This window comes from Nomascus leucogenys, chromosome 14 (genome assembly GCF_006542625.1).
Source record: "Nomascus leucogenys isolate Asia chromosome 14, Asia_NLE_v1, whole genome shotgun sequence".
Lineage (NCBI taxonomy): Eukaryota > Metazoa > Chordata > Mammalia > Primates > Hylobatidae > Nomascus > Nomascus leucogenys.
The window spans coordinates 48322890-48338454 of NC_044394.1; the positions used below are offsets into that span (position 1 = coordinate 48322890).

The 15565-nt window shown below is 45.2% G+C and overlaps 1 protein-coding gene across 2 annotated transcripts in view; it reads left to right on the top strand.

Annotated features, from left to right (window-relative positions):
• Positions 1–15565, top strand: part of VWA3B (von Willebrand factor A domain containing 3B) — a 225647-nt gene that overhangs the window by 201700 nt on the left and 8382 nt on the right. For both annotated transcript variants that reach the window (XM_030827864.1, XM_030827865.1), the window contains 4 exons: positions 1490–1601; positions 8923–9047; positions 11074–11211; positions 14683–14783. In XM_030827864.1, coding sequence (XP_030683724.1) covers positions 1490–1601; positions 8923–9047; positions 11074–11211; positions 14683–14783 — 476 coding nt within the window. The remainder of the gene's footprint in view (positions 1–1489; positions 1602–8922; positions 9048–11073; positions 11212–14682; positions 14784–15565) is intronic.

Here is a 15565-nt window from a genome sequence, read left to right on the forward strand (position 1 = left end):
AAATATTGTTCAATGCTGGGACGAGTCACAGTTCAGGAGTATATGCCTTCCTTAAGGTCCTATGTGATACGCCGGCCAATTGAAGAATGTTAATAGCATCAAGCAAAAGGATTTGTTTACCTTTTCTCCCTCAGTATTTAAAATTACACTACTTGTTTGAATCATTATTTTTGCATATGTTAGATATATATATATGCATGCTTGTATATATGTATGCGTATATTTCCAAGATTTCTAAGTCCTCTTTTTTCCTGGGAGACTTCCTGCTGTCTGTGACTTGTACAGACATGTCATTCTTACTGGAAAAGTGCATTTTCAGTTAACTTCCTAATGTAGGATGAATGGGAAGGAAAGTTTCTACCTAGCGATATGACTAGAAATTTCTTTGTTTTTCCATTTGGTTGATAGTTTGCCTGGGTTTAGAATTCTAGATTGAAAGTTATTTTCTCCCAGAACTTTGAAAGCTTTGCCCCACTGACTTCTAGCATCCACTGTTGCATCAGCCAGTAGATATAAGGAATGAGAATAATTCATTTATTAGCCCATCTCAGCCCATGGACTTCTTTCCTCTTTATGAGACAGTGATCATAAAGGTTCTCCTTTTTCCTGAAGAGGTGGGCTGGGATATTGGATTTCTGTAAAGCACTGTGTTTCAGTGCTTGTCTCTCTCAAAGTTGCTAGTGGACTTTTCTGTTGAAGGGCCCCTTTACCTCTCACTGTTCTAGAAAGGCAGCAGTGCTGGTCATGGTGCTGGTGTAGTCTTTGCTCTCCAGCTTTGAGACTGTCAAAGAATGTCAGGAATTCTAGTTGTATATGTAATTTTTCTTTATTTCCCTTTTCTTCAATTACTCATCCAGTTCTCCTTGTACCTTGAGCTAAAGTGTAAAAGTTGTGGAGGGCAGATATTGCCCTTGCCAAAATAGTAACATTTAATTAACATAAAGCAGAAAGTGCTCCAAAGTGAGTATATAATACAGGAATATTCTGTAATTTTTCTATAATGTGATTCTCAGTAGAAAATTTCAGGTATATTAGTCTGCTTCTACATTGCTATAAAGAACTACTTGAGACTGGGTAATTTATGAAGAAAAAGGTTTAATTGACTCACAGTTCATAGGCTGTACAGGAGGCACAACTGGGTAGGCCACGGGAAACTTACAATCACGGCAGAAGGCAAAGGGGAAGCAAGCACATCTTCACACGGCCAGCATGAGAGAGAGAGAGAAAGGGGAGGTGCCACACACTTTTAAACAACCAGATCTTTTGATAACTTTATTAAAGAACAGCACTAGGAGAATGGTGCTAAACCACCCCCATGATCCAACCACCTCCCACCAGGTCCCACCTCTAACACTGGAACTTGTAATTCAACATGAGATTTGGATGGGGACACAGAGCCAAACCATATCACTAGGCTACCCAGTATTTATCATTTTCACCATCTGCATTCACTTTTTCTCATCAGTTATTCCTGTTTTATCTTTTTCAGCAACAGAAATTGCAAGGAAATCCAACAAAGACAACCAAATCAAAAAGACCAGATCCCCTCAAAGGACAGAAGGTTATTGCAAGATGTGATGAAAATGGCTTTTATTTTCCAGGTAGTTTTTTTTTTAATTTTGTGAGGCTTTTGTTAAATAATTTGATATTGGGGACAAGATGTTTCAACCTGTGCTTTTGCTAGAACACTGACATTTCATGAGCTGGCCTGAGCTAGTCCACTTTTCACAGAGAAGAAGTGGAATATCTCTGGCCAGCTCTTGAAATGAGCATATTTGGGCCCCCAAAAAGCATAGCCAGAAAAATGCACTTATTTTAATTTCTTATTTTTTAGTGGACAAATTTTTATTACCCATCTACTGCGTTGCATGTATGTAATATTTTGAAAGTACTGGTCTAATGGTATAAGCAAACAGATGAACATTCTTGTTTTTTGGAGATTACATATTAAAGGAGACAGACAAGCAATGAAATAAACAGATAAAATATGTGGTATGTCAGATACAGTGCCATAGAGAAAAATCAAGCCACAAATGGGGTTGAGAATGTCGAGGTGAGGGTTTTGATTCTATATCTGGTGGTTAATGAAGAGCTCCTGGAGAAGGTGACATATGAATAAGAACTTAAAGGAGGCGGGGCAAGCCATGAGATTGTCTGGGGAAGGGAGTTCTAAGCGGAAACAACAGCGGTGCCCAGGCCTCAGGGTGGAGTGCACATGTGTGTTGGAGGAAGGGCCATGAGACCGGGATAGCTGGGCCTCAGAGGTTTGCCCCAGACTTCCTGGGGGATGTGATCCCTGAAGGAATCAGCCAGCTGCAATTCAGCAGGGGGTGGAGGTATGAAAGGAGTTTCATGGATAGTGACAATGATATGTGTGAGGACTTAGAAATGAAGAAAAACATCTATGTCTGGAGAAATAAAATTGATTCTGGCTGGAACATAAAATAAGAAGGAAGGGTGGAAGAAATAAAGCTCTTCAGACAGGTAAGCGTGGGGCTATGCATAAAGGGTCATATTAAGGATTTGCACTTTTCCCTGAGGGCAATGAGAGCCATATTTAAAGCAGTAAGAAACACAGTCACATTTGAAGTTTTCAAAAGCTCTCTCCCACTGCTGTGTGATGATTGGATACCAAGGGGTTAGGATGTCTCTCTGGTCCCTGGCTTCGGGCGGTAGATAGATATTGGTACCTACAGGAGATGGTGGTATGGACGGAAAGACAATGAGATGTGTCTGCAACATGATGAATTGCAGGTGCCTGCAAGATGCCCAGATGAAGCTATCAGAGAAGCAATTGGAGATGTAGGTCTAGAGTCTGGAGACAGAGATTTGGGAGACATAACCACAAAAGTCATCACTGAAATCATGGGAAGGGTCTGCAGGGAAAAGGGAACTGGGAGAAAACCTTGAGGAAGCTCTGTCAGGCAAAAAGATTACATTGCAGGGCAGGTGTGGTGGGTCACACCTGTAATCTCAGCACTTTGAGAGGCCAAGGCTGGTGGATCACTTGAGGTCAGGAGTTCAAGACCAGCCTGGCCAACATGGTGAAACCTCATCTCTACTAAAAAAAAAAAAAAATTAGCCGGGCACCTGTAGTCCCAGCTACTTGGGAGACTGAACCAGGAAAATCACTTGAACCTGGGAGGCAGAGGTTGCAGTGTGATGACACCACTGCACTCCAGCCTGGGCGACAAAGTGAGACTCTGTCTCAAAAAAAAAAGATTACATTGCAGATACGTAGCTGGCCTTTCATAGGCATGATCTATCTATCAACAGTTAAAAGAATAATTATTATTTAAATTTAGTTGAATAATATTTTAGGTGGGAAAAAAATACTTCAGCAGGATTTTTGGTTTCCAGCAGGCACATATGTACAACTGACATCAGAGACAGGTTATTTGAAATGTGATAAATGTGCTTGGGAGCTGCCTGGACGAGAGTAAGTATGGATCCCAGCACTTGGGATGAGTGCATAGGCTAAAGCATGACACCCTTCTTTACAACAAGGGCTGGGAATCTTCCATTTCTCTGGGGTGCAGATTTTCTAAGAGGTGATTATAGAAGGCCACCCCTGCTTGAGAAATTTTGATTTTCTGAATTTGAGCCTTGGAGAGAGTTTTATGGCTAAACTGGTAGTCGAATGAAAATGCTAAAAGTGGGGCCAAGTGCGGTGGCTCACACCTGTAATCTCAGCACTTTGGGAGGCCAAGGCGGGCAGATCACCTGAGGTTGGGAGTTCGAGACCAGCCTGACCAACATGGTGAAAACTCATTTCTACTAAAAATACAGAATTAGCCGGACGTGGTGGTGGGCACCTGTAATCCCAGCCAGCTACTCGAGAGGCTGAGGCAGGAGAATCACTTGAACCCGGAAGACAGGGGTTGCAGTGAGCCGAGATCTTGCCACTGCACTCTAGCCTGGGAGACAGAGTGAGACTCTATCTCCAAAAAAAAAAAAAGAGAGAGAGAGAAAAGAGAGAAAAGAAAATGCTAAAAGAGACTGGATTCTAAATGGTTGGGTTAGGGGCTTGGGGTCACTTTGCTGGCTAGGGCCCCAGAGAAATGTAGAATGGCTGGAACTTCTACCCAGCACCATGCTTGTGTGATGAGAAAATTCTAAAGACCCACTGGGGGGAGTAGAGGAGATGGGGCTAATACCATGGCCATGTGCAATGCCTGAGGCCACAACGGAAATTTTTTTAAATGTGCAATTAGAGGCAGAAAGTACATACTATACTGCCAACAGCTGCATGGGATCTGACTAAGCAGGAATTTTTAATTTGCAGTGTAATTAAACTTCAATAAATCAGCTTGAAGGAAATATTTGAATTTAGTCATATAATCGAGAACTTTTGATTAGTGTCTAAGTAGTGAACTTTGACTCAGCCAGATTAAGTGGCAGTGCATGGGTTATCTCCATGAGCCTAGTTTTTGTGCGCTCTCTCCCCAGTCACCTGATCTTTTCCTTAACTGGGAATAACTTTACTTTCATGGTTATTTTTTATTAAAAATTCAAACATACAGAAAAGTCAAGAGAATAATACAGAGGACCCCAGTATACTCTTTACCCAGATTTGCCAATTTTTAACATTCGGTCACATTTTATCACATATATTATTTTATTCTCTGTCTTTCATGCATACATACACACACTTTATTTTTTCTGAACTCTTAGAAATTAGGTAACATTTATCATGTTACTTTATCCCTTAACACATCAGTGTGTATTAAGAGTAAGAACAATCTCTTAATATAACCACAATAAAGTTAGAAAATTCAAAAAATGTAACACTATTATAGTACTTTTATTTAATCTATATATTTTGATTTCATTAATTGTCCCAATAATGTCCTTTATCACATTTATTTTCTCCAGGACAGGTCTCAGCCCAGAATCATGTATTGCATTTAGTGGACATGTCTCTAGCCTTCTTTGATCTAGAACCATTCTTTAGCCTTTTCTATTATCTTTCATGATAATGACATTATTTAAGCATAAGGCCAGGTATTTTATAGAATGTTCCTCAATTTGGGTTAGATTAGATTCAGGTTATCATTCTCCACCAGGATACTGCCTAAGTGATGGCATGGCCCTCTGGGTCATCCCATCTAGAGGCACGTGATGCTCACCTGCCCTCATTGGTGATGTTTATTTAGATCACCTGTTCACTATGAGTCACTATTTTCACACACACACACACACACACACACACACACACACACACACACACACAAGGCCAAATAGAATTTTGCAGAGCATAGGCATGACATCATTGGTGACTCCTTTTCTGGTAACTGTTGTTCAAAACCTCCTAAACATTTCTAGTAAAAAAAAAACAGCTCACTTTAAAATGCACCTCAGCAGAAGGCAAGATTGGAGTCACTGGATTGGGGCATGCACTGCATGAGGCCAGGTCCACGCGGAAGGAGCTGGCTGGGCTGGCTGTTGCCACCGTTGTCGGGATTGTGGTGGGGATTTCCCTGTGGCCAGCGTTATTCCAGGGGTCAGTGTGGGTGATTCAGTTGAGGAAATGACTGTGTTGTACAGAGTGATAGCCTGGCTTATCTGGATGCCGAAAGGCAAGGAGGAAGACACATTTTCAACCCTTATTTGAAATAATTATTTGTGGAAATTGGGTCATCCTTCCTGTTCGGTGAGAAGCAGCGTTTTACTTCAGGAAATCCACAGTGATTTCTGCACTATGCCATAAGAACAAGTTGTCATGAAGAAAAAGGGGACAAAACGGAACGCTTTCTCAGGCGTAATGAGCTCAGGTCAAAAAATCCTGTGTTTTCATTTATTTGAATTCTGCCTCTTGCCTCTGCTGGCCACATGACTGCAATCACTTTGTTTCCCTGCACCTCAGTGTCCCTGTCCTCTCCAATGGTATTTAAAACAATGAAACCCTTCATAAGCTGGCTGTGTAGATTAAATGTGATGATGTACCGCCCTTTGTTAATTCCATGGAAAGAGTTTTTCTGCATCCCATGTGAGAGCTCCTCTTAGGAGTAGGGATAAACACCTCGCCTCCTCTCCTGGGGAGGAGGGAGCTGCTTTCTGTTTCATGGCAGCTTAGAACCTTTCACAGCAAGTCAAAGCAGCAAAAGTCAGCACAGCGGGTAGAAAGGAAACCTCCGAGACTGGAGGGAGAAGCAGACATGAGGACTGTGAAGGATGACACTGCCGAAGAGTGGGCAGCTGGAGGGATACTCTGGCTGGAGCAGAGTGAAAGCCTTTTTGAAGAGGTGGAATTTAAGCTGGGCCTTGTATATTGGAAGGTTCTTAGAGCCAAAGGTTTAAAAAAAAAAAAAATCCAGTCTCCGGCCTGAGAAAACCTATTTGGAGCAAAGGTTCAGAACCACTCATGCATCTTTCACCAAACAAACTGACTTCCACTGTTTACTCAGATTGTGACACCAATTCTCTGACCCCTGAGCACCCGCAGCATTTTTGCTGATGGCCCCTATAGGAGCGCAGGCCCTTTCTCCAGCTGAATACAGGGCAACCCCGACTGAGGCAGGGAGCCGACCCATCCCCAGGGAGGCACTGGACTTACCAGCCACCGCCCAGAGAAGGAGAGGAGGCAGTGGAAGCTCTGGGCCCGCCAGCCTCTGCCCAGAGAAAGAGGAGAGGCAGTGGAGGTTCTTCAGCTTGGCCACCCTCCAGAGCCCAGGTCCTCAAACAGGTCCCAGAGATTTCAGAGTTGCGAGACACAGCCTCACCTCTCAAGGCTGAGGACAGAGAGAAACTATAGGGTAATGGAAGCCAAAAATTGGAGCTGATCTTGAATCAGGACACAAGAAAAGGCAGCAATCCCTTAATTAGATGGAGAAGGAGCAGGTACAGAGGCTTAGCAGTGGTGGGACAGGCCAGTCCTGGGCCCTCCAGCTGCCCAGAGTGCGGCCACATGGGGGCCTGCGAGGCCAGGTTGAAGACAGACCGTAAGAAACTGTGCTCATTTCTGGAGATGAACAGAGACCCATGTCTACAGAGATTATACAAAGAAAGAAGCTGAATTAAAGGAACTAAAAAGAAGTCATCATAACAGTCCAAAAAGTTTAGGTCCAAAGAAGGAAGTCAGTGATAAATGGTTTAGGCTTCGTCGGCTACACAGGCTCTGTCACAACTTCTCCATTTAGGCAAACAACTGAAAAACTGCCTCGTAGGCTTGATACTGGATACTGCTAAGTCCCAAAGGCTAAGGATTTGAAGAGAGTCACATGGGCCAGTGTGGCTGTGGTGGCAGTTCAGACCCTTCCCCGGGGCCATGGGAGGGATGTGGGGCACACAGTGCGTGGCAGGAGACGAGTCCCCTGATTCTCAATCAGGAGCAGCTCTTGTTTCCAGAATAGAAATTATTTCTAAAAGGTAATATTTGTTTTTCTGATTAAAAGGGTAAGGTCAGTTTATGGTAGAAAATATGTGAATAATGTGTAAATATTTCAAAACCCAAATTAAACATTTTAGTCTGATCGGAAAACACACAATGGTAAGCTGGTTTGAGTGTGCGTATTTTTCAAAAAAAAATTCATCCTTTTGGCCATTTAAAACAAGACATATGGATCAAGACAAAAATCAGCAGCTGTCTCTTTGCCCCATGAGAGGACACGGGGCTTTGCTTAGCAGGCATGTGAGCCAAGACCGGGGAGCTGCTGCAGCACGTGCTGTGGAGCCCAGCGGGACACGCGTGCTCATTTCTGTCTCCGTGAGGGTCTGTGAGCAGCTGATACTGCTGCGGGAGGTGTGCAATGTGATCATCTCCCCCTTAATGTTTAGAATCCTTTTTTAATGGGAAGATAAATTTCAAGTCGGATAAATGACAAAAAGTGTGCATCTTAACGCAGGTATTTTCTTTTCCTGGAATTATAATCTATTCTAATAATTATATTAAAATGTATAACAAAATTATTATATAATTAAATAATATATGTGTGTATATGTATATATATTATGCTGGTGCAAAAGTAATTGTGGTTTTGGTCATTTTTTTATGGCAAAAACCGCAATTACTTTTACACCAACCTTATATATCTATCATGCACTTCTTTAGTATAACTAAAAAAGAAACTTCTTACATCTTTTTTCTTTTCTTTTCCCTTTTTTTTTTTTTTTGAGACATAATTTTGCTTTTGTCGCCCAGGCTGGAGTGCAACAACGCAATCTCAGCTCACTGCAACCTCCGCCTCCTGGGTTCAAGCGTTTCTCCTGCCTCAGCCTCCCTAGTAGCTGGGATTACAGGCGTGTGCCACCATGCCCAGCTAATTTTTGTATTTTCAGTAGAGATGGGGTTTCACCATGTTGGCCAGGCTGGTCGTGAACTCCTGACCTCAGGTGATCCACCTGCCTCAGCCTCCCAAGGTTCTGAGATTACAGGCGTGAGCCACCACGCCCAGCTTTACATCTTTTTTCTTTGTTCCTTTCAGCTGTACATTTTGAGGAAGCTGAGTATGTTCAGTCTAGTCAGGTGAAAAGCCGATTTGGATGGGAGTTTATATTTCCTTTTTACTTTCACAATTTAATTAACAACATGTATTTTCTATCTTTAAGTATTATGGAAGAAAATAGGGCTAAAGTAAATGAAAATATCGGTGGTAGGAGGTGTTCGGGAAGAGGATCTTTATTTCCAGGACCCATGTTCCTGTCAGAATGGAGGCTGATGGTGCAGGATGATCAAGTCTCATCCATTCTCGCTGGTTCTCATCTCAGCAGGTGCCCAGACCAGGCATGTGCATCACCATTTTGAGTTGGTCAACCCAGTAGGCATCCTATGGTGCCCAACATTATCTGCTGGAGAAATCAAAGGGGCACACTGATTTAAACAGGCAAAGTGTTATAACTCAGTGTGGCCAGAAAGATGGCACAAGCCTAAGGAGAGGGATGTTATTTGTCTTTATATTTTATGTTTTCTTTGATTCCTTCCAGGGGTTGTGAAGAAGTGTGTGAGTTGCACCCAAGCACTGGTGGGCTTCAGGTACGGAGACACCAAGGTCGTGTCCACCTCCTTCATCATGCCTGTCGGGGGCGCCATGCCCTGCCCACTGCTCCAGGTACCCAGTCCCTCATGTGTTCTGGGGCCCCTTTTCACCATCCACAGAGTTTTGGATAACAGAGAACGCCAAGGCCACTGTTTGGCCCTTTGCTGAACCTACACGGGCTCCTGCAGGGAGGGTGTGTTAGGGCAGGAAGAACAGTGGCCCCTGTTCTGGGACCTGTCGCCTGGAGATTTCTTTGCTTGTGACCCTGACCTGCCGACTCCCTGTTATGTAGCTCAGGGCTGCACAGACTTGTTTGCATTGCACCTTGAGGTCCTTGTCCCTTTACAAGACAATAGAGTTTGGGGGAAGGACATTGCTGTAGCTGCCAGTACTGTGGACAATTTTAACTGCAAAAGCTTCTATTCCATTCCATGCCATGCCATGCCATGCCATGCCATCCCATCCCATCCCATCCCATCCCATCCCATCCCATCCCATCCCATCCCATCGTATTCTATTACATAATAACGAGGGCAGAGGTAGCACTTTCCTTGGCACTGTAATCAGCTGATGTCAGACGGTGATACCGTAATGCACAGTTAGCCCAAATGTGCATTCCACAGATGTGTCACCAGAGGAAAGGCCATGAGTGTCAGTTGTCCAGGTCCTTGCTGTTTTGAACAAAGAATTGAACAATATGCACAAATAAAGTAACAAAGGAACGGAACACAGGAATGAAACAGCGAAAGCAGGGATTTATTAAAGTGAGAAAGCACTCCACAGGGTGGGGATGGGCCCGAGCAAGAGGCTCAAGGGCGCCGTTACAAAGATTTCTGGGTTTTAAGTACTCCTTTTGAGGTTCCTATGGACTACCCCTTATCCGGATGAAGGATTTGGTCTGTGGCTAATTAAAGGCTGAGGTGAATTAGCGCCCTCCGTAGATGAAGGGATGGCCCCTGCTTGGCCTGTGGCCAATCCAAGGCACACTCCCTTTCCCTCTGAGCCGGGGTGGAAAGGGAGGGTTTCAGGGAGACTGGCCTTTGATCTTTTGCCTACCCGGTGTCAGGAGATGGGGTTTTTCCTTCTGGTTTAGCTTTAGGAAGTTTGCAGTGATTGGCCTTAGGTTCCCTGCCTCAGACCCAGATGTTTTCCCTTTGATTTAACTTTAGGAAATTATCACAAATTGGCCCCAGATTCCCTGCCCCCCAGACCTTGGTGCTTTCCCTGCCCCCAGACCTTGGTGCTTCCCTTGATTCAGCCTTAGAAAGTCAGCACGAATTGACCTTAAGTTCCCTGACTCCAGACCCTGTTCTCTGCCTCAGTTGGGCCAGACTAATGTGTTCTCATCTGCTCACAAACTCATAAAAGCTGTGCCATGTCTGGCTCATCCTCTTGCTGCGATCCTAATTCCAGCTCCAGGGTCCGAGATTAGAGGGAAATCCTTGCAGAGCACCCTGCTGCTGTCTTGCCCAGTGTGAGCCCGGTGGAGAAGCGCTGGAGGAGGAATTGGAGAATTCATCCTCGGGCCTCTGTTGCTGCTTCCTAGTCAGAGCCCAGGCACACAACAGTGCTCTTGTACCCTGACAATGCAGAAGGGCCCGCAGCCTCTGCATGTCCCTCCACAAGCTCCTTTTTCTCCTGCAAATTCTCCGTTTGCGACTTTTACCCTTGGATTCTGGGTGTGTGCTTTGGAGCGACATTAAACAAACCTCTCCCTTTCTACGTCTATGGTGACAGCCCTTCTGGCAGATGCGGACGCTGTTTATCTTTGCATGACAAACACCCCAGGTCCTTTCAACCAGTCTCTTTAGGGTGCGGTTTCCAGAACCCTCACCATCTTGCTGGCAGACCCTTGGGTCCTTGTCAGTTGGTGAAGTCTTACTAAAATGGGGCTTCCCAAACTGATCACAAAATTCCAGATGTGGCCCAATGAGCCCAGAGAATCTTGGAACTCTTTCTTAACTGAGAAAAAAAAATACGTTTTTGAATTTTAGCATCAGTACTTGCCATTTGCCTTGGAGTATTTTAAAACTTGCTTATGTTAACGTTGTCTGTACAGTCCATAAGCAAAATATTTGCTCTATGTTCTCCTCTGCAGGTTGGAGATTATGTGTTTGCCAAAATTGTGATACCCAAAGGATTTGACTTCTATGTCCCTGCCATTGTCATAGCACTTCCCAATAAGCATGTGGCTGCAGAAAAATTCTACACAGTTTTGAAGTGTAACAACCAGAGAGTAAGTAGATTTTCATTTAGAAAAGGACTTTCTCCTGGGCAATGCCAAGCTGTTTCCTGGCACTGCCAGGCTTCTTGATGACTGGTTTCCCTGGCTGCATCTGCTGCCCTGCTCTCCACTCCCTGTGTTTTGGTTTCTGCCCACCGTGCCACACGGACCCTGCCCTCAATGAGGTGGCCATGGCCTCTGCTGCCCGTACTGTGCAGTTCTTTGGCTCCCACTGCTGAACCATGCTTTGCATTTGACAGACAGGCAGGCTCACTCTAGGGTCTTGGAGCACCACTCTCTCTGGCTTTCTGTCTTCCTCGTCCTCATCCTCATCCTCCTCCTCCTCCTCCTCCTCAGACTGCCCCTGCTTTGAGGTCCCCTGCTGGCCCTGCAGACTTGGGCACCTCCTGGGCCCCCCCAGTGCTGTCCTCCTCTGCCTCCTCCTGGTGTCTTTCGGTGTGAGCCTTCATCTCTGGACACCTCCTCTGTGCCAGAAGTGCCAGCCCCGCTCCTGCCCTGAGCTCCAACCCTGTGCTTCTAGCTGGGTCCTCCTGGAGCACTCCCTCAGAGTGAGCACAGGCATCTCAGACTCCACAAGCCAGTGCACCCCCTTTCCCCAAGTGCCTCCTTCTCCTCTGTGTCCCCTGTATTGGGGTGCCACTACCTGGTTCCCCATCTCCTATTTACCTAGGAACCACCTCCAGAGTTGGCAGAAGTTGGGAGATATAAGGGCAGACAGGCACAAAGTGGAGTAGAGTGAAAAGAACACAGGCTTTACAGTTAAAAACCCTGTGTTTAGGCCGGGCGCAGTGGCTCACACCTGTAATCCCAGCACTTTGGGAGGCCGAGGTGGGCAGATCACGAGGTCAGGAGATCAAGACCATCCTGGCTAACACGGTGAAAACCCCATCTCTACTAAAAATACAAAAAATGAGCTGGGCATGGTAGTGGGCGCCTGTAGTCCCAGCTACTCGGGAGGCTGAGGCAGGAGAATGGCGTGAACCTGGGAGGCAGAGCTTGCAGTGAGCCGAGATCGCACCACTGCACCCTAGCCTGGGCGATAGAGTGAGACTCTGTCTCAAAAAAAAAAAAAATCCCTGTGTTTGAATTATATGAACATTCACTCTGCTCTTTATTGGTTGTCCGACCTGAGCAGGTTGCTTCACCCCCTGAGACTCAGTTTGGTCACATATAAAATGAATCCTTTTATTTCTATATCTGTATTTATCTATGTATACCCTACACGGTGATTGTGAGGCTTGAAGAAAAGACATGTAAAAGATGTAAAAGATCTGTGTGTGTCTGACAGGTAGGTGTTAGGTAACAGCAGTGATGATGTGGCTGCAGAGTTTGGCAGCGTCACTCAGATCCCTTCCTTCTACACTCCCCAGTGCCAGCGAGTGGGAATGACTCCATTAACTATATCACCTCTAGATTGATTTGCTCATTGGACGGATGTTTGTTAAGGGTCTATATTGTCTGTTGGATTGTTTTGTCATTTTTATTGACTAGGGGAGGTCTTCTCTGTCTTCTGGGTAGTAATTTTTGGTAATACATGCAGCCAATAGTTTTCCCCGGTCTGTTGCTTGTCTTTTAACCTGGGAATCTTTGTTGACGGAGAAGGATTAAATTTTAATATGGTCAAATTTATCCCTCTTCTCCTTCTGCCCTTTCTATGTTTAAGAAATCCTTCCTTAATTATATATTTCTCTATGTAATTTTTCTAAAAGTTTTAGAAGAATTCTTTATCAGTTTACAAAACTGATGATGTCGTTTGCCTGATTGACGTCCACTGCCTCCTCTCAGCCCACACACATGCTTCGTGTCACCCTCAGGGAGTATCCCCCCAGTACCCCAGTGTGGCCCCAGCCTGCTCCATGAGCTTGACCTCCAGCCAGGTGGAAGACTCACTACTTCCTGAATGCGGTGGACTTTTCCAAGTCCCAGGCTTTTGCCTCTTCCTGGACTGCCCTCCCCATCTCCTTTCCCCCAAACTCCCGTCACCCTAATGACTCTGCCTGATTGTGACTTCCTGCAGGCCCTCAGGTCCCTCCTGTCCACTACACTGCCCTTGCCAAACTGGCTTCCTCACCAACCTCTCAACCCTTAAAGGCAGAGACCACGTCTGTTCACCTTTGTCCCTCCCAGCACAGCCCCTGATGAAGAGAAGGGTCTCACAATTGTTTTTTAAATTACTTGAATGAACGACATTCCTAATGGAAAATGACATTGTTTTGATGGACGACTTAACATGCCTGGAAAACAGACCCACAAGTGAACTAGATTGGTGAGCAAAAAGCCAGGTAACAGTGGCTCTTTCTTAGGACCTTACTATGTACCATGTATTCCAATCCAAGCGCTTTACACAGAGTGGACCCTTGGATCCTCAGAACACCATGAGGTAGAGACTATTATTATATTGATTTCCAGAAAAGGAATTGAAGCAAGAGGTTAAAGCACACACCTGGTGTGTTGAGCAGGCATTCGAACACAGACAATCTGGCTCCAAGGCCTACCCTCTAAACTGCTGTGCCCAGATGCCTAGAATACAGAATAAAAATATCCAGTGCATCCTTGACTGTGGCATGAGGTAGTTCCATCAGGGAGAGGGGCATAGGAAATGAAATTTAGGGTTAAGCGCAAAGGAGAAAGACCATCAGAGCCAGCGGCCACTGGAGCACAGTATCCAACCCAACAGGGCAAGCGGAGAAGGAGGTGTCTGCTCATCACCCCAGAAAAAAACCCCTTGGAGAAAATGGAGTTTCCTGAAGCTGTCTGGATAGGAGTAGAGAAGCATCTGGAAGGGCAGAGCATGGGGAAGCCTTCCCCTTCCTGATGTGTGGGACAATTCTGGGGATATCAACTGTGAAAGGGAGGGATGTTTTAAGAGACGTCCCCAGGCATGCCCTAGGGTGTGGGGAGAGATGAGGCAGTTGGCCCAGAACCCCTGAGGGGAAGCCGCAGAGCCCAGAAAAGGACCTTGAATTTACCTAAAGGACGTGGGGCCCTGGAGGCTAGAGTGGCATGGCCGGGGGCGGGGGGTGGAGGTGGGTGCGGCGGGGTGGAGGGGGAAGGATACTGGAGACAGTTCTGATAGGGACTTGGGGAGACCCAAAGAGGCTGAAGTTGGGGCAGTCAGCAAAAGTGGTGGCCAAAGGCTGAGATAAAGATAGAAAGGAAGGTGGTTATATGAAGGTGTGTGTGCGCGTGCGTGTGTGTGTGTGTGTGTGTGTGTGTGTCTTACGTGGGTACATTTGGCAATTGATCCAGAATATGGAGAAATGACAGAGAGGACTCAATGATGACTTTTATTCAGCAAATAATTATCAAGTGAGGCTCTGAATTTAAACTACTCTTTTAAGTGTCACCCTGAATAGGATAATGACTAGAAGCTATTATAATGGGTTGAACTAGAATAAAATTGTATCTGAATTGTGGACATTTCTGATTTAAGTTGAGTGAACTCTGTTGGTATTATTACAGGAATTTTGCCCTCGGAGTGCACTTATTAAGATCAGCCAAAACAAGTATGCGCTCTCTTGCTCTCATATAAAGTCACCCCCAATTCCTGAGGATCCAGAAGTGTAAGTGTACTCAACTTTTATCTCTTGAATATTAATTTATATCCTTGCACCTTTAATCTGTTTTCGAGATGAGATCCATGACCTCTAAGTACTAGGGAAGAAAAGCAGAGATGGAGAATGTCCTACTTAAAATGTAGCTCTGTGTTTATTATCCCTTCAACGTCACACCTTTCACCTGCTATTTATTCATCCATCTGGTTCTAATCTCAAATTCAACATTATTTGACCCTTCAGAAAAGCATTCATGAATGTCATGAATATGAAGGAATTGTTCCCCTTTTATTTGTAAAGATTGAAGGCCTTCTAATTAAGTTGCATTTGGGTCCAGTCACCTACTTACCTCTCCTCTTGTTGGGAGGTAGGAGCGAGGGGCTGGGCCTGGCTTGCCTGTAGCCAGGTCAGGGTGTTGGGGGCGCGGTGGCTTCCAGGGGCTGCAGTGGAGTGAACACATTTTCAGCTGAGGTAGTAGGATTGCTAAGAGCTGTAAGGTAGACTAAAGCCAAGGCAAAAGGAAAGGGGGAGGCCTGCAGAGCAAACATGAACCCAAGTCCATGGGGCCAACGAGGGGCATCAAAATTGGGCTCATGGAGCTATGACCTTGGAGTCAAGGCCATACAAAAAGAGATGAAGGTGGATGTTGAGCAAGTGTTGGGGAAAAGGACTGGGGAAATGTCTTCTCTTAGAGCTTGCAGGCTGTCTTTGGGTGCTAATCTTCATTCTCCCGATAGCCTTCATTCTCCCGATGGCCTTACCTTCTACTTCATCAAAGAACCATCAGACAT